This window comes from Carlito syrichta, unplaced genomic scaffold (assembly GCF_000164805.1).
Source record: "Carlito syrichta isolate Samal-C Ts95f unplaced genomic scaffold, Tarsius_syrichta-2.0.1 Scaffold169207, whole genome shotgun sequence".
NCBI classification, from domain to species: domain Eukaryota; kingdom Metazoa; phylum Chordata; class Mammalia; order Primates; family Tarsiidae; genus Carlito; species Carlito syrichta.
The window spans coordinates 394,625-414,082 of NW_007113303.1; the positions used below are offsets into that span (position 1 = coordinate 394,625).

The 19,458-nt window shown below is 47.9% G+C and overlaps 1 protein-coding gene across 4 annotated transcripts in view; it reads right to left on the reverse strand.

Moving 5' to 3' along the window:
- Positions 1–19,458, reverse strand: part of TGFBRAP1 (transforming growth factor beta receptor associated protein 1) — a 70,313-nt gene that overhangs the window by 4,266 nt on the left and 46,589 nt on the right. For all 4 annotated transcript variants that reach the window (XM_008051249.2, XM_008051247.2, XM_008051248.2 and 1 more), the window contains 7 exons: positions 15,022–15,104; positions 11,259–11,600; positions 9,578–9,635; positions 6,710–6,853; positions 4,667–4,810; positions 4,037–4,196; positions 128–561 (listed from right to left, as the gene is read on the reverse strand). In XM_008051249.2, coding sequence (XP_008049440.1) covers positions 128–561; positions 4,037–4,196; positions 4,667–4,810; positions 6,710–6,853; positions 9,578–9,635; positions 11,259–11,600; positions 15,022–15,104 — 1,365 coding nt within the window. The remainder of the gene's footprint in view (positions 1–127; positions 562–4,036; positions 4,197–4,666; positions 4,811–6,709; positions 6,854–9,577; positions 9,636–11,258; positions 11,601–15,021; positions 15,105–19,458) is intronic.

The following is a 19,458-nucleotide window of genomic DNA, read 5'->3' on the forward strand; positions in this document are numbered from 1 at the left end:
TGCTGAAGTTGGAGAGAGAAAGAAAAAATAAAAACCGACAAGGGTGATTTCTATCATTGGTAAAATCTGCCTTCGATCAAGTCGATGGGTTGAGAAGCTGGCTCATCCAGAAGGGCCGTGCACTCACCTTATCGTAGGTGTAGATTAGATTCTCTGACCTGGCCAGGCCGAGGGCCACCTGCGCGGTCCTCCTGGCGTGGACGCTTTCCCTCATGGCCCCCGTCAGGAACGGGCAGAGGAGCTGCACGGACCAGGTGTCGGGCAGCAGCTGCAGCACCTGGGCGGCGTCGAACTCGGTGGCGTGGCGGTTCAGCAGGTCCACGGCGGCCACGGCCAGCTCGTGGGCGGAGGGGCCGGCGCGCAGGTAGATGGCGAGCAGTGTGTGGAAGAGGCGCTGGCGCTGCGGCTGGTCTCGACCCTCGGAGCACCACAGGCAGTAGTCCTCGGCCGCCGCCGGGTCCCGCAGCTCGTGCACCAGGATGTGCAGGGCCTCCTCGTGCTCGCCCAGCTTTCCGTGCAGGATGGCGCTCTCCATGGGCAGGCCGGCACCCTGGAGCCTCTCTGTGAGACAGAGGGTGGGACTCAGATTCACGCAGGGTCTGCGTGGCAGGCCGCCAGACGCCCAGCCGGCGTGACCGGCCTTCCTACTGCTCTGAGCTTCAGAAGGGGCAAAGTCACATGGCTACAGACGCTGCTAAATGCTGCCACCTAGATGACAGAGAGAAGGCTTCCTGGAACTTCTGTGCGGCAAATCGAGTGTTCATCAAACAGAAGAAAAACCCTCATGATAAGCATGGCTGGATCGCAGAATAATTCTTTTCCCATGTTCAGAGACTGAATAAAACAAACGAACCGTAACCTCAGAAGGGCTCAGTGATCCGGGAGTTTCATCCTCCAGGTCCTAAGAACGCCATCATTACTCGTATCTTCCCAGTAGGGGGGTCTTTTGACTAAGGCAGAAGGTCACCATATCCTAATACCTGACAAAAACTAGCTTCCCAAAAGGTGTGCTGAGTCCCTTGACTCCAATTTAAAGCATCTCATACTGAAAGGAGTATGAGCTCATATACTATCAAAAATCTTATGATCTCTTCCTACTGTGAAGTCTCAACTTACAGGCATTTCATCTGGAGCTTGGGCACATGGGGGCTGCCCCCCAGACCTGATGACCATAGCAGACATCACTAGTCTCATAGCAAATGGCTGACCCTACAACACGCAGCCTTGTAGCACTAGATACAGAAGCTACAACATGCAGCACCTTCATTCGTGCAGTGAAATGTGAACAAATAATTACAAAGTGGCTACCAAAGTTGAGGCACAGGGAGAGGTGCAGAGATGGTCAAGACAGGACCACTGTGATTTACACTTTCTTTTTTTGTTTTTTGAGTTGGAGTCTCACTCTGTCGCCCAGACAGTAGTGCAGTGGCCGCTCCCGGCCACCGCAGCCTCGACCTGCCGGGCTCCGGCGATCCTTCCGCCTCGGCCTTCCGAGTAGATGGAACTACAGGCGCGTGCTACCACATCCAGCTAATTTTTGATTTATTGTAGAGTGGAGGTCTCGCCAAGTTGCCCAGGCGGGTTTCAAACCCTTCTATCACCTCACTGATATTTGATTTCCACAGCAACCCTGGGTAGATGGGCTGGGCAGGAATCATTACTACAACTTCCCTAGACTGACATCACCCCAAGTCACCTAACTAACAAGGAATGCCAAGTTAGTCAGTCTTTAAGTTTCTAGGGCTCCTCCCACAACGCCTCAGGGGAGACCCCCATTTCCTACAAGAACTCTTGTCCTACCTGCAGGCCCAGGCTTATCCTTTACGACAGCTCAAGCAGGGCCTCCTCCAAGGCGCTCTCCCTTACCCCTACACCCCAGGGCCCAGCTGGCAGCTTCCTCTACCTGTCTAGAACTGCACCAGCCTTTACCTGTCTTCCAACTAAATTGTGAGTCTCTGAGGACCAAGAACCAAGTCTCGTCCTTCTTTATAACCTCAATGCACGGCAACACACTCTACGTGCTCGAAATAGAATGCTAACACTGATCCGCAAACCATGACTACACTAAAATTCTTATCAGGGGATTCGTAAAGCAAAACATGCAAGTCAGGACTGCTGACAGTACAAATACGTAACAACCGGTCTAGGCTAGCAGCAACCAATCAGCACAGACAATGGCTGTGTGTGAACAGAGCGGTTGCCTGGAGGACGGCGGTTAACGTGTGTCTTGCCCAGGTGCCAGCTAGGACAAGTGTTGGCTGCTCCTGTGAGATGTAAGCCCTGCCATGCTGTGGTTCTCCTGCTCACGAGCTGCATGATCTGGGGCAAGTGGGTAACCTCTGTAAGCATCGATATACTCCCCTATAAAAGTGAGAAGAGTAACAGAGCCAGGCTCGGTGGCTCAGCCTGTAATCCCGCGCCTTTGGGAGGCTGAGGAGAGTGAATCGCCTGAGCCCACGGGTTCGAGACCCGTCTGGGCAGCAAGACCTCATCTCTACAATAAATCAAAAAATCAGCCGGGCCTGGTAGCGCATGCCTGTAATTCCAGTTACTCGGAAGGCTGAGGCGGGAGGATCGCTGGAGCCCAGCAGGCGAGGCTGCGGTGGCTGGGAGCGGCTACTACACTCCAGTCTGGGCGACCAAGTGAGACTCCAACTTAAAAAAAAAAAAAAAGAGTAAGAGGACTCACTTCCCAGAGTTGCTGTGGAAGTTGTACGTATCCTGATGTATACTCAGCATTTTGATTCATGCCTGGCATATTTGGCCAATCTTCATTATTTGTAGATTCTGTATTTACAAGTTTGTCATCAACTCGCGGAAATTTACTTGCGGCCTCCAAATCAATACTTGCAGCAATTTCGAGGTCCTTTGCAGCCCAGCATAGAGCTATGAAAAATGTTAGCTGCCTGGCACACACTGCTGAGGTCAGAAAGGGCGATGCTCGGCCTTCCTATTTCAGCTCTCACTACAAACAAATGCCCTTTCACAGGCTAGTGGGTGCCACACTTTTTGCGTTTTTGTGCTTTTTGCTGGTGATTTCACTGTTTAGAATGTCCCCCAAGCACAGTGCTTCGGTGCTGTCGAGTGCTCCTAAGTACAGGAAGGCTGTGCCTGACGGGAAAATATGTGTGTCAACGTGCTTCATCCAGGAGTGAGCCACTGCACTGTTGGCTGGGTTCAATGTTAACGGATTAACAATATGCAGTAAATAAGGCATCCTTAAACAGAAACTCACACAAACTTACGTACTAATAGGTGGATGAAAACGTTGTGACCAGAGCCTTGTGGGAACCTAATCCTGAATTTTTTCCTAGTGACATGGTTCAGTTCAGTTCACTAATTCAGTGTTTGTGGAGACTTCATAGAACATAATTACCACGAATAATGAAAATCAACCGTAGTTACTGGTCAAAAGATGATGTTAAATGCTATTAAGGAAAAACATGTCACTAACCCCAGTAAGTACAAATCTAGAAATTCTGTAACGTCTAATCTGGCAAGAGACTAGTTAATTCCAAAAGGTGCAAACACAGTGCTGCCTGTGGCACCCTCCAGGATATGGACACTGTGGGATCACAGCCCTGAGGAACCGAAAACGGGAACACCCTCCAAAACACCTGTGCTGCCCTCCTCTGCTTTAGGACTCAAGGGGCCCCGGGCCTCACACAGCTCGAGAGTGGGCTGCTGGGCACAGGGCCAGCTGACAAAGCCTGGCTCAGACACTGGAGTCATCAGAAGGAACGACGATTTGGTGCTTTGAAGCCCCAAAAGAAGTCTGAATGAAAGTGTGGTCAAGAGACACAGAGACGTCCAAGGCTGACCAGGGCACTCTATTGTCATCGATCAAAGGGCACTGTCCAGCCCCAGAAGGTGGAGGCACGAGAAGCCTCCGCCCTCCTCCAGGAAGGCTGGCTCGGCCAAAAGAGCTCAAGGAATTCACCCACAGAACCAACCTGGAGCCAGAGCCCACCTCTCTGTTCCCACCACTCCACTGAGAGAAGTGTCTAAACCGAGAGGATACTGAGATAATCCTCACCTATGAGAAAGTGGACTCGGTACAGGTCGGACTTCTGGAGCAGACGCCGCAGCTTGGCCTGTGTCTCAGTGGCTTCCACACCCATGCCACTGGCGGGGGCCCTCTGCTGCAGCACCTCGTCCAGGTAGAGGACGGCTAGGTGAGTGTGGTACTCTTCTTTCTGCAGGAAACGGGGAGGCAGCGGTCAGACAGTGTTTGTGAGCAGGAAGCCCAGAGCACCCGGCCCCATCCTCTCAGAAAGCAAGAGACGGAAGAGGAGCCAACATTCATGGGGAACATTTTTAAAGTCACTTCTGATTTCAAGAAGGGCCATGGGAGTTAAGTATTCTACAAAAGGTGCAGCTTCCCTTGTTCCCATGAAGGTAATAGCAACGAAGGAAAAGAGAGGAGAAATATAAACTGAGTAGACAGGAGATGGAAGGTTTAAAAAAAAAAAAAGCAGTTCCCTATTGCTCCGGGTCTTCCACCATGCCCCACCCCCCAGTCATCAGCAAGAACAGACTGAACAGCAGGGGACATAAAATGTTACATTAGGGCCACCTGTCCAGAAGTCTTAAAGCTGAATTCCGTCTCTTCAGTTACTGCGGTATCACTGCAAACCACATTTGGGTCTAAGTTCTAACTGCTTACCTGCAGTCTCCTGTCTATCACAAGATGTTCCAGATATTTAACAAGGGCTCTAGGGTATTTTTTAAGGCAACTGATAATATCATCTGGATTAAAACTATTCTGCTGTTCGTCCAAAGGTCTCTTGGTGAAAACTTGGACTCCAACCTGAAAGAGAAGCAACAGTTTAGTTACTGGGCTTTTCAAACCCACCTTTTCTTCATCTTTACTTTGTTTGGTAACTGCACATCTGCATTTTGAGTAAAGTCATCATACAACATGGTGACATAATATACCGTGTATGTCACTCATATCTCAATAAAGTGATTTAAAAATATGATTCTGGAGAAAAACAGTCCAGCAGGAAGCACTGTCAAAGACTAGAGGGCATAAAACCAAGATAGGAGAGGCAGCCTAACCTCTGAAACCCCCCTCACGTTCCCAAGTGAAATTTTTTAAAAGGTTGGAAACCAAAGAATGAAGCATTTATCGGTGATAGGTTTTGACAATCTATGGAGTAACAACTTCGTAATATTAAGATTATCCCAAAACGGGGATGTTCACATACTGAGAAGTATGTGGAAAAAATATCCAAAGTGCTGAAAATTCAGCCCAGTAAGCTCAGTTCTCCGAACACAGATGATCTGCCTTGTGGATTATTTATGACAGACAGTTCATCTGAGTTCTCAGCCTCTAGGCCCTGTGTGAGTATCCAGGCTGCCTTCCTGTGCCCGTCACGGGGAGCGCCTGGCCCGATCCCATCGTGTAAGGGAATGCAAATGAGGCAAATGGGAAAGCAAATTCACGCTATGCCCCCTGGGCATGTATGTGTGCACATTCTACCACACACACACACAGGTGTGCATGCATACCCCCAAAGTCAAGCTCTGAGAAATACAGCACGGCTGCTATGAGTATGAGCTTTGGGTTTGGTGAGCCTGGATTTGTGTCAGTTTCACCAACCAAATGAGCTTGGGAAAGGTGTTTAACCTCTTTCAGCCTCAGTTTCCTCACCTGTAAATAATGCCCACCTGTGGGATTGTTGTGACATTTAGGAGATGACATGTCAGGTGACTGCCTATCATCTGGCACACAGAATTCCATGTATGCTCTGCTGTAACTGGCTATGAGCATCGCAAAGGGCCTAAACCTTGCAACAGCACTAGATTCACACTGTGGGTACATGAGAATGTGTCAGAATGTGCCAGTCGTGTGCACAGAAGCAAAGTAGAGATGGAGTAAAAAGTACACGAGTGTGTGGACTCTGGTCTTCCCGTGAAGATGGCAGCACGGACGATGTGAGAGTATGTTCCAGCTCAGGTTTTAGAAAGGCAGACGCAACACTCAGAGACTCTCCACTGAGGACAAAGATCCTGCATCAGAAAGCTAATTTTGTCTCTCCAAAGGGAGTCGTGAAAATATACACATTGTTCACAGGGAGAACTGAAAGCTTGTGGTCTCTTTCCACGTGCCCTATGGGGGCATTACTAAGGATTTGTCCCTTGTCCCGAGTCTGCCATCTAGGCTGCAGTCAACAGCCAACAGGAGCATTTTCATGGTCATCATCCTTCAGCCCCCAAGATGTGCCGAGTCCTGCTCCGGGCTCCCCTCCCTCCGCCGGGTCCCCAGCCTCAATATCAGGGGGTGGGAGCAGGGACAAGGGCACCAGAGTGCCCAGGCCTGGGGTCTTTCTCTTGCGAGTGCCAAGTTCTGCAGGGCAATCACCTGATCCTGCTCTAGAAAACAACAGTGCCAGCCTTCTGAGAGCCATCGAGGGAGCCTCAAAGACATAAGCTTTGAAGAGGACACTAAGAGTGTGAGCTGGCAGTGCTTCCTGCTTGTCTGTGAAAGTGACCGCCCCAGAAAGAGGACCTGCAGCACTGTGTCCCAGGAGCAGCAAAATGCAGAACAGCCCTCAAGCTAGAGGTCACAGTGTTCAAAGGAAGACATTAAATGGCGAACAAAGAAAACAGAGGAGGTTGAAACGGAGCTTTCTTCCCTTGGAAAGTCGAGGTTTTCGGGTCTGTTTTTACCCCCACCAGAAACATGCGTTTATGAAGCACAAACCTCCTGACTTTGCTGCAGGACCCAGTCAGCATAGGCCCACACCAGCTCCTGGTCCAGGCAGCAGGCAAGGAAGTCAACGACATACTCGTACAGGTCAGAGCGTGTAGAGTCCTGAATGTCTCCGTTCACAATGTTCACCCACAACTGGGAAAAAGACAAACAGAAAGAGAAAAATAAAATGAAACAAGGAAAGAAAAATGGAAAGGTACACAGCTTTTCAAGTTAATTTAGAAAATGGGTATAAATTTGCTTATTTGGTCTTTCAATACTTTCTTATTTTTAGAGACAAGGCCTCGCTCTGTCACCCAGGCTGGAGTACAGTGGCACGATCATAGCTCACTGTCACCTCAAACTCAGTCATCCTCTTGTCTCAGCCTCCCAAAGTGCTAGAATTATAGGCATGAGCCACCATGCCGGCCTTACTACTTTTTAAAGTAGTTGGAAAACTGTAAATGCTCAAATCAGTTTTAACTTTGTTTCTGAAATAAAGAAACATAAAAAGACATGATCCAAGAACCAACCTCTCTTTCCTTTTGCTTCCTTTTTTTCCGTATCCTTTCCTTTTTTTCAATAACACAGCAATACAAATAGTAAATAACATTGATGGGTATAGGTGAGTGTATTAAAAATGTTTATTCATGAAATAAACAAAATGGTCACCAATGACATCTTAACAGGGAAGATATTCACCTACAAGCATTGGCTAGACTCTATCTCCTCCATCATGAGAATTCTTGATTTTGAAGTCCTGTCTGGACTGTGATAGGCAGTTGTTGTATTTTTGTTGTTGTTGTTATTATTATTATTATTATTATTACTCTTATTATTTAAGTCAGAGTCTCATTCTGTCGCCTATACTGGAGTGCAGTGGCACACTCACAGCCACTGCAGCCTCAACCTGCTGGGCTCAGGCAAGGCTTCCGCCTCAATTTTCCAAGTAGTTAGAACCACAGGCATGCACCACCATGCCCGGCTAATTTTCTGACTTATTGTAGAGTCTAAGTCTTACCAAGTTGTCCAGGCTGGCTAGTCTCGAAACTCCGGGCTCAGGCAATCCTCTAGCCTCCACCTCCCAAAGTGGTGGGAGTGAGCTATCCCACTCAGCTAGATGTTGTATTTTTAAAAAGCTTCAGGGCTTTTGTCCCCTGAGCTCCCCCATCTTTTATACAGGGAGCTCAGGACAGACTCCAACAGAAAAAGCCTTGTATTATTTCATCCAGAAACTTCCCTACCATGTTAAGTGAAGCTTACATTCAGGAATCCAGAGTGAAGCAGCAGCACGTAGTCTGAAGAGACAGAGGCTGTGTGAGCTCATCCAGCATCCACACATCCACAGGTGTGTCTCACCTACCTGTCCACCTGGCTGCCCTCCTGAGCCCAGCACCAGCAAGGGACCCAAGACAGGGCAGGCAGCAGCAGCTCTGCAATTCTGATGTCAGCATCCAAATACTTCTTATGATACTTGTTTCTTCAACACTGAATTCTCCAAACCAAATAACTCAATCATACATATATTGAAGTGTGCCATTTTCCTACAATTCTGCCACATATGGAGGTTTATTCCATGTTATTTCAAGTATGCAAATCTTTCTCTATGGTTCTGCTAATGTTTTTATTACACATATCAAGCTGTAATTCTGAGAACACCATGCTTTAAAAAAGCAAAATTTTATCTTTGACACCCAAATCTACTACTAGCCATTATGTACATGCTGATGGGAATCCTTTCTTTCTTTTCTTTTTTTGTTTTTACTCTGCCCTGCAATCATGTTACTGTGATCGTTTCTCAAAGCAACTCAAGAGTAAACATATGTTTGACTTTGCCAATGTCACAAAGTTGACTTTAGCTTGGTGGATATGGCTGATATTCTTGGTCCTTCACAAAATAAAGCAAAAAGGGCACATCTGGAAATGACTACATAATGCAATACAAATGTATACCAAATAACAGAATGGAGAAGTTTCCTGAGAGTAAGATAAGAGTTTTCTTTCTTTCTTTCTTTTTTTTTTTTTTTTTGAGTTGGAGTCTCACTTTGTCGCCCAGACTGGAGTGTAGTGGCATTCTCCTGGCCACCTCAGCCTCGACCTGCTGGGCTCCAGCAATCCTTCCGCCTCAGCCTTCCAAGTAGCTGGAACTACAGGCGCGTGCTACCACGCCTGGCTAATTTTTTTGATTTATTGTAGAGATGAGGTCTCGCCAAGTTGCCCAGGTGGGTCTCGAACCCGCGGGCTCAGACAATTCACTCACCTCAGCCTCCCAAAGTGCAGGATTACAGGCTGAGCCACCGAGCCTGGCAAGAGTTTTCAAGATCAGTATTAAGATGCAAGACAAGAGACAGTGCTACCAAATTGATGCCATTTCTGATTCGGGAACAGTATCCCTGCCAGGGCCACACAGAGTACTGGATCAAATGCCAGAGGCATAGCCACAGGCAAGGAACTGGCTTTGATCAGTTTTGGTTTTGTCACAGGTGCCATGAGGATAATAATTTACCCAGCTCAATGGCAATTACATGTGTTATCATTGACAGTGAAATGATAAATCGAACTGTTCTTCATTGCCCTCATTTTCTGACAGGGCAGTGATGCCACATGCCTTGTGGCCCTTTGAGAAGTCATATTTTCATTTCTTAAACTTCAAAAAATGCGATCTTCATACTGTTCCCTAAAGAGATGTAGGAACAACAAAAAGAGACCTCTTGACTAACATTGTTCAAGGATTCACTTTCTGAAACAGTACTATTTTTGCCCTGTAAAAAAGATGTTGATCAGGCAAAAGTGGTCTCTATCAGCTTGTAAATTTCTTTTCAGTAACACTAAGCTAAATGGCACTGACTTTGAAGTCATGTGAAGAGTTTGTGAACTCACCTGAACTGCAGCAGCGTCTTGGTTATTGTAATGATAGAGCAGTCCAAGGGCAAAATACCTGAAACAGAACAACAAGGTAAGGACAACCTCTCCCCGCCGGCTACCGCAGAGAGCCTCCCAGTAGCAACACTCCCTGGGGTCCCAGTCCCCACATATTCAATTCAACTCAGAGCTCAACGACACAATTTCAGAAGACCCAAGGATTCTCATTTTTGTTTATTTTCTTATAGTGCTAAAAATGTACGCTCCATCAACTTCCAAAAAGGATCTGACTCCAATCTAAAATGAGCTGGAAAAGAAAACTATAATTATACTGTGGAAGAACCACATTTGGAATGGCTTTGCAGTTGGCTTCAAATATTAATACAGTTTCGTATCTCTTCAGTTAACCATGATTGATCCGTCATGAGGCACCAAGAGAATAAATATGTGGCAGGCATGCTGCCTGAGCAGGACGGAAAAAGGGGTCTGAACGTGAGTCACCGCAGGAAGTGCCAATGGTACCTGTGCAATGCAGACCACAGGGAGTCAGGGCAAGTCCTGGGGAGGGCCCAGTGCTCATGGAGCTCCAATTCAAGCTTCATCACTTACAAGCTGTACAACCCTGACCAAGTAGATTAACTTCTCTGGCCAGGCCAGTGAGCCCGCCGTTTCTCCCAAGTTCTGCAGGTGTGCCAGGTTCCTTCCTCCCACTCCCAGCAGGTAACTGGAGTAAGATGACCCGGTGGGAGGTAGAGTTTCTTCCTTCTAAGAGCAAACTCAAGATACTGAGGTATCTGCTCAAGGCCTTTTCTTTTCTTTAACCTTTTGGACAGTTAAGCTGGCTCTACAGACCCAACATCCTGAGTCACCACATGAGGCATCAGTGAGTTTTCTGGCTCCTGAACTGTTGGAAACTGCTTCGAGTAACTGTTGGAAACTGCTGAAAGAGCCAGGACCCATGTGGGATCCCCTGTCATCACAGTCACCCGAACAGGATCTCACATAGTGAACCCAGGATCTCTGAGATTTCATTCACATTTTTGCCATTTCATATGCTTAACGAAGATCACAGGCGAAAAAGTCTTATTGCTTAAATGGAGTTGAGGGCTCACTCAAATCCCCTCATTTTTAAATACAAGAAAATGGAGGCCTGGAACAGCCAAGCGATGCGGCTAGTTGCCCAGGATGAAGTCACAGCCAGCCACCTACTAGCTAAGCACAGAAAGAAGGAAGAGCTTTAAACCACACCTTGTATCAACAAGATCAGGAAACCTCCCTTAGCACCTACTTATCTAGATATCTACCTGAACAATTTGGCTGTCAATGACTAAAGTGCACTATTAATTTTACCAACACATGTGTGGCATCCCTCACAGGCGATTCCCGGTTTGACAACAGAGGAAACTTTAAAACTGCTTTGTCCACTAACACAGCCCACTGCTAGTTCCAAACTGCATTTTCTCACATTAAAGAACGGGTCTTCGAGCAAATGCCCTCCAAGACCCTTTCACGTAGCCTGCAGACTGTGTCAACAGTGATGTCACCCGAGGAGTCTTCAGTGCCTGTTACTGAGATTTCATGGCAGGCACGGGATGGATCCTTGGGAACACAAACGCCATGCTCAGCGAGTCGGCTTTACAAAAGTCTCCTGCAAAGGGCCAGGCAGGGGGGCCTGGGGCATCAGGAGGGGGACACTCACTTTTTGTGCTTCTCTAGCCAGGCGGCGCTGTCCGTTAGGAGACAGAAGTTCTCGGTGACCAGGAGGTCCAGCAGGCTGTCGTGGTTGGCCTCCGCGTACAGTTTGAGTAAGGCTGTGTCAATGTCTTCTTTGTAGCCGTTTGCAACCTCCGTGCTGCGGACTTCGTTCAGGTAGCTCATGAGGAAGCGTTTGCACTTGACCATCTTCTCCTGGTCCCCCTGGGTCAGCTGGTGCAGGTCTGCGTACTCGTGGAGAGGAGGGTGGGACCGGGCGAAGGAGGAGGAGGTGGGCAGCAGGAAGGGGTAGAGAGAGATCAGCTCCCGGACGTCAAGCTGGCCGCTTCTGCAATTACAGTGTCGAACTAAATGAAGCAAAAAGAGAGAAGAGCACACACAGGCACACAAAACAGCGCCGGAGGGGAGTGCACAATGGCACACGTTCGTGGGGCGGCGGGTAAGCGTGTCAGAGCAGCCATCCTAATCAGCACGAGCAGAGAAGCACCGTCAGGCTGGGTGCCCGGGTTCCGGAAGAGAACAGAAGGGGCAGGGTGAAAGACATGCACACAACCAGCATGGGAGTGGAACAGCCAAACGCCTGTGATGAATACCCCGCTGAGCCCTGGCATCCCGGAAACCAAGGCAGAAAAAGCAACACCAAGGATAACCCCTGTCAGTGTCGGAACAGAGGCAGCAGCATGGTCCTTCTGACACCAATGTTCTCCGGGCACTAAATTATCAACGGATGTGTTGCATGTTCCCCAAAGGGCCTTGATAAGAACATACAATCTCCTCACCAACGCCCTACAACAGAAGACATGGAAGTACTCATGTGGCCGTTTCTGTACTGACCCAACAGATTTTCAGAGTCTAACAACGAAAGTGGCCAGTGCAGCATCCAGACTCTTTGAGACCCGTGAAGCCATATTTAGCGATGTCCCACCTCAAACTCACCACACCCCCGGCCTGCCTAATCTGGCTACAATCAGAACAGGAGCTGTGGCTCTCAACCCTGGCCCAATGTCAGACCCAGATGTAAGAAACTTCTCGAGGAAACGGAAGCAGGAGCCACACTCCCAGACACACAGAACAGCGAGGGAGAACCCAGGAGGCACACTCCTGGCAGTGTTCGCTGTATCCACCTTCATTCAAGCTCTGCCGAGCCGTCCTCCTCCACTGGCTTCTGCCTCTGGCCGCCCTTCCTTCCACGCCATTCTCTGTACCCCTAGCCTCTCCTGGCCTTCCATGGTTTGTACAACCCACAGGATAAATTTCAAATCTCTTAGTCTGGCATTTAAGACCCTTCTTAAGCTGATCTCAAACTATCTATGACTCCAACTTCAAGCATCCTTCCACATCCCCACACTTCAACTATTCCTAATTATTTTGCCATTTTGGACATTCCATGCCACTCAGTCTCTGCTGATGCTGTTCTCTTGCCAGAAACAGTGGTTCTCAGTGGGGAACGTCAGGCCACACCTAGAGATAATCTGGTCACGACTGAGGAGGAGCTCCTGGCATTAGTAGGTAAAGGCCAGGACTGCTGCTGTTACACACCCTACAATGCACAGGATATCCTTCACCCCCATACCCATGCCCCTAAGTAAATAATTATCTGGCTCAAAAGGTCAACAGTGCAACAGTTAAGGATCCCTGGCCTAAAGCATGATTCTTCTTGGGAAAAGAACTTGGGAAACTTCTGCTCGTCATTTAAGATGCAAGATGAATCTGATGAAGGAAGACTCCCCAGCAGGGAGATGCGATGCCCTCACAGCAGAGCTGCACCGACGTGCTCCTGGGGGCTGCACATCCACTTCCAAATTAGTATGGGCACACCACAAGAGCAGGAGCACTAGGTCACCTTCCGTCCTGTGCTCTGACGCTCAGGCCACACTTGCTAAAGGAAAGAAGAGCAGAACCTCACTGGGCATACTAGGACAGGCTGCAGGATGTCTAGAAGAATAGATACACAGCCCATGTTCCCACTACACAAGGATAAATCGGTTTCCTCTGAGGTACCAACCAGAACTAGCTGGCAGCAGCTGTGACCTCTTGCACGGTACTGAGAGAGAGTCTGAGGACAAGTCCCAGTTCCATGAGGAAAAAAAGTCAGGATTTATTAGCAACCTTTGGCAGGGACGCAGGACAGAAAAGGGGAAAACTGTCCTTGTCTTAGGAGTATCTTCTTCAGACAGCACTTCCCTCAGTCACTCTTCGGACACCAGCCGAGCAGCAGTTCATTTAAAGCTGAGCTACTAAGAGAGTGACGTGAGGAAGTACAGGAGCCCTGTCTTAGCAACAGTCAGGCCCCACATCCATTCTCTTGCAAAATCAGGGAACTCTTCTAGAAGTGCAGCTGTGGCCACGCACTCAATGTTTACACTGACCCCTGAGAAAAAGAAGATGCCTTTGGAAACGCCCATGACCAGAACGGGGAGGCTGGCAACAACGCAAGGATAAAACACAATATGGCAGGAAGACCCTAGGTCCAAAGGGGTAAAGAGGCCATTTAAAGCCAAAAGGGAATGATTGAAACCCAGAGGCTAAAGAGAGGATAACAGCACACAGGATTTGCGTAAGCAAGTGCTATAAAAGAAAAGGAATTCAAGGAACGAGCCCTTCTTTACTCAGAGATCTGCTGTCTGCTCTGGGTGTTGTAATAGAGCAAGAGATGGAACGGTGGCGGTCCAAGGTGGCACTGAGGTCACATGCAGACACCTGACAGAAAGGCCAGGGACCAGCAAGCCGGAGAGGTGTTCTGCTGACGTCCTCGCTGAGATGAAACGATCGATCTGGGGGCTTCTGATATGGCTTATTTTTTAGATAGCTCTAAGTCTATCAGAATAGATTCTACAGGCAGCATCTATTCTAGGGAGACATTCCGAACAGTTCTTCCAAAGACAGTGCTTGAGTGGGACATCTGAAGGCTATCGCAGGAGGTCTAACTGAACGTGCAAGCAGTGCTGAGCAGGACGGAGAGCAGGGCCAAAAGCAACTAACCACCACCTCACCGCACACACCAGCCGAGGCGGGGGGGGACAGCCAGCGAGGCTGCTGCAGCAAAGGTGTGCCCGTAAGACGGGGAGAGGGAGAGGGACAGGGAGGGACAGGGAGAGACAGAGGCACCCGAGAGCCCGAGGAGAACATCCCATGGGAAAAGGATTAACCATCAAGCCAGAAGGGACTTCCACAAGAGAAACTCAACTTTCTAAGACAGCTGACCAGGGATCTAACACTCTAAAACTCTTTAGAAGATGACAAAGAGCTTCACAGGTCTTCCCAGAAGCCCAGGATTTTCTAACCAGGAACGTAACATTCTAAAACTCTTTAGAAGATGATGAAGAGTTTCACAGGTCTTCCCAGATCCCAGGGTTTTTTCTAGACTCTTAGCTCCTTGTGAAGTCTCTGGAGAAGAGTAAGAGGGAACTACGGCGCGTTCTGAGGAATCCTTGGCATGTCACCAAATTCGCTCTGTAGAAGTCCCTTCTGGTTGAACAATCTCGATGTCCTAGCAGCATCCTCTTCATATGACTATTATCTACATCCCTCCTCGCCCCTGCTCTGAGACAGTTAAACCAAGGCTGAAGTTCAGGGCTGAATCGAGGCCAGAGCTGGAGGTGTCTGCTGCCATAAACAACCCTTACAGTTTCCACGTGAAGCACAATGAAATATACCAACATTTCCCATCATGATGCATGCTGGAAATGGAGGTTGTGACCACAGAGGGACACTGCAGTGGAAGTCTTGCTACCAACACCTCAAATTACCTGAAGAGCTCTTTGGCTTCCAGGAACTGAAGTTGTGCAAACTGTATAAACCCCGCCTGCTGCAGAATCCTTCTGTACATTACCTGCAAGGAAAGACAGGTTTAATCCCTTACAGATACCTTAAAACCATCACAGTAGGGGAAACTCAACCTCTAGTTCATATGACCCACGTGAAATGTTCTTATTTTGTAGAAATATGAGGTTATGAGTTAAAGAAAAACCGAGGCATACAGGAAATCCTCTCTGTATTTTCATGGATTTGTTTTCATAATTCCCCAATCTCCCAAGTGCACTCCTTGATCTATCCTCCTCCTCATTAACTCACAGAGCTGCAGCGATTGCCCCTACATCCTGTTGCTCAGACCGACAGTAACAGCCCCGGTGTTTCTGGCAGTCAAGCTGCCTGGCCTTCTTCCCCTACTCTGGAATGGACGCTTCACAGTGGCATTCCCCAGTATCCCTCAGAGCACAAGGCTGACCCCACTGAGTAACAAACTAGATAAACACATAGGCCTTCTTAGCCACAGAGGCCTTCTTAGCCACGTCTGGTGGTCCACAATCCACACTCACATTACAGTATGAAATCCCTGCAGTGAAGGTGCCAGTTGACCTTTGTTTAATCCACTGTGACCCACATTTCCTCACTCCCTCTATTCTCATGACATCCAGCCACGGCAAAACATAACATCGAGCAGTTAGGAACCTGGCCTGTGGTGTCTCTGACTCCACCCCCTCCGGTCACCAACCAGCTTGGCCAGCGTCCGAGTCCTGCCCATCCTCTGTTTGAAGTAGCTCCTGGACGGTCTCTTCACTCCATTCTCACAAGTGCTACCAGGATAGCCCAGACCCTCATTGCCTCACAAGACTATTGAACCATGAAGTACAGCCAGGTCGAAGTGTAGAGCCCAATTCTTTCCACACACTGATTCATCCAGGTATACAGCAGGCAGTCAGTGCTGTGACCCGGTGAAGACATGAGGGAAGTGAAGCCAGTCCGCACCTCAATGCTGTCAATCCCGTTCTCTTAAATTACCTTCATAAAGGCCTTCACTGTAGAGTAGTTTCAAAGAGCTCTCACAAGCACAGCAATAGTTCCTCCCCAGCCTGTGACATTCCTTTAGAGATGTCAGAAAAAGAAGGCTGCTTAAACCTTCCATTCGTTTTTTTCACCATCTGCCTTTGTTTTTCTTCCCTGAAACCAGCCACTTTTGACCTAAAGACTGACCTGACTGTACCACCCAGCAGTAAGCAGAAGGTGGTGGGTCAGAGTTCGGTTGTCTGGGAATGCCAGTTTCATGTCTGAGAGGCCATCCACTTGGCAAAAAGGAGGACAAGGACCCATCAGTTGCAGTGGGAGAATTCTCAACCGGACCCAGGCTGATGAGAAATCAGCTGAATTCAAACATTACCTACTCTTCCCCCACCCGAAGGAAAATGGAAACTACTTCTGCTAACACTCCAAATCTCCAAGAACAAAGGTTACTGTCTACATTCTAGTCTGGAAATGCTGCATGCAGAGTCAGAAGAAGCACGCAAAGAGATTCTTTCGTTCTGGTTACTAGCACCACGGATGCTGAACCAAGCCTGACACACAGAACTCCAACACATATGACCTAAAAATGTCCAACTAGAAACTTAACCAAGCACGGCCAGTTCTTGGTTCTCAAAGGTGACTGTCTCATTTTCAGACCGGCTACTGCGACTGACACCTCCTCCTACTCTCTGGTGGTGCTGGACTACAAACTGTATAAACCTGCAGCCAGGCAGGCCGACGAGAGGAAGACAAGAGGAGGACTATGTAAGGAGAGCAGGAGACAAGGAACGCCGCATGTCTCCTGACACCAGAGTTAACCCAATGACGGGAGCTGCGACTTTCTTTTTTTATCACCGGCTCACCCTTCAGTGTAAGGCAGTAATTGAAATTCCCAGGTGAGGAAAGTAAGTTAGCAAAACAGACCTCTAAGCTGTCATTCGATGTCTACTCTGTGTAAAGGCTAGGGGCCCAGCACTTCAACCAGGCTTGGGAGGGCACGTGCATTCCAGAAGCAAGTTGAAACTCAAGTCAAAAACTGTATTATTAGCATTATATTTCTGAATTCAGATTTTTAACATTTGTGATTTGGGGAATTGGAAATTTTACAAGACAGAAGATTCTAGTCTTCTAAATTTCTAAATCTGTTTCCAAGGCTGCACTGCCTAAGTTAAATATCACACAGGAGCTTCTGAAGAGAACAGTGCTTCTGAGCCCTAAACGCAAAGTGTAGCTTGTTCTATGCCTCCTCCTTGACATGCTAAACAGTCACCTTCAGAGAACCAAGAATTGGCCATGCTTGGTAAAGGACAGATACTGTATGGTTTCGCTCATATGAGGTACCTAGAGTTGTCAAGTTCATGGAGACAGAAAGGAGGACAGTGGCTGTACGGGCTGGGGGTATGTAGGGTACGGAGATTGCGGGGAGTTATCATTTAAGACTAGAGGAAGTCCCTTAAATATGAACTTGCTCCATTCCGAGAGCACGTTCCTAAGACTAATTTGTTCGTTAAGTCCAACAAAGTTAGCCTAGGTACCCAGCTAATACAGTTCCAGCTATATCACCGCTGCTTTGACACTTGCTTCCAGACACCCTGGGCTTTGTGAAAGATTGTACTACTGTACTCTATACGATAAAGTACACAAAAGCACAATCAGTTGTAGAGGATACACACACGTGACAATGTATGCCAGACACATGAGCTAACTTGTGTGACTGGACATGCATTCAAAGGCACATCTGCATCTTTGAAAGTCCGTAACTTGAAAGTTCATATTATGGGACTTACTGTATAGTATCTGCTTGGGAAGATGAAGAGTTCTGGAGATGGGTGGTGGTGAGGGCTGTACAACACTGTGAATGCACTTAATGACACAGAACTATATGTTTTAAAATGGTAAAATTTATATATATATATCTTACTACAATTAAAAAAAACTTCTCCAAGGAGAGTTTTTTCATTTACTGAATTTTGGTAACAGGCGAAGGCTTCTTGTTTCTGTGGTGACCTGCCCTGGTTTAGATTGAGGAGACACCTTCTGGAATCAGAATGTTTGGGCTTGAGTCCTGGCTCTGCCCACATTAGCTGCGAGAGCCTGGCCAAGTTACTTCATCCCTCTGTGTTGTATCTTCGTCTTCACAGGGGAAGCATAACCATACCGACCTCAGCGCTATGGTGAGGATTAAGAGTTCAGTTGCATGTGGTTTCACAACAGTGTCTGGCATGCAGTAAGCACTCAGAATATGTTGTCTCTCTCTTTAGACTGGGCATGTAGCTTGCACTCCTAACTAATGCCGGGTTTAACCTTTTCTGTTATCCTTTCACGTCTGTCCGCTCGATTCTACCTCCTCTACGTGAGTCATGGAGGGAAAGTGGATAAATCCCTTTCTCAAGAAAGAAAAAGAGTTGAAGAAAACGAGATTTTAAAAGGAATGTTCCAAAAAGCAGCCGAAATAGCCACACGGTGGCAGCACCGACAAGAGCCAGTTCCTAACACACGGCATCTCAGGTGGCTGACCCCCGTGCGCAGGCCAGACGTGATACAAAGATGAGTTGTGTCACACGGCTTGGACAAGAAATAAGACGGAGTCATCTGCTGCAACTCAGAAAAACAATATTTGAAGTCTGTAAGAACTGGGCTGGCCAAACATGGACTCAGACTAAAGTATCTTTCATAGCTATAACAAGCGTTTTCTGTGGAAGATGACAGCCACAACCAAATCGTCTGCAAATACCATGGCAGAAAGCGCATCATATAAGCCCTGGAGCCACGGGGATAAACAGATTCAGTGGAATGATACAGACTCATGAGCCAGGGCCCAGGACAGCATGAGCAGGTTGCCTCTCCTCTGTGAGCCTCCCTTCTCTCATGGCTCTCAGCTCTGGCTGGTCCTCAATCCAGGGGACAGATTGGGGACTGAGCAGCGATAAGTCAGTCAACCCTGCTAGAGAGTATGATGGACTGCAGACCTAGAGAAAGCAAACCACCAAACACAGTCACTGCAAACCAGCTCCCAAGGTGCAGAAGACAGCCTGCTTCTGATAGGGACAGACCACCAAGACTCATGTTAGAATGCCCTGTAACATTGAGAGGGCTTGGGATATAGGACATAGAAGCATCATTCTTATAAAGTACAGTCAACATTCTCAACACAGATTGGCATAAATGTTATAATTTAAACTACGCTCACACCTTTTATGTGTTACTTTTTCAAAAAAACCTCTTGCTTTGTTACTGCCTAAAGAGAAACACCTTTCCCTAAATAGAGCATTAGTGCCCTGACATTCTCCTTGGTAAAGAGGCAATCTGTGAGGTGAGTGGATTGCCTGAGCCTGTGGGTTCGAGACCCGCCTGGGCAACTTGGCAAGACCTCATCTCTACAGTAAATCAAAAAAATTAGCCGG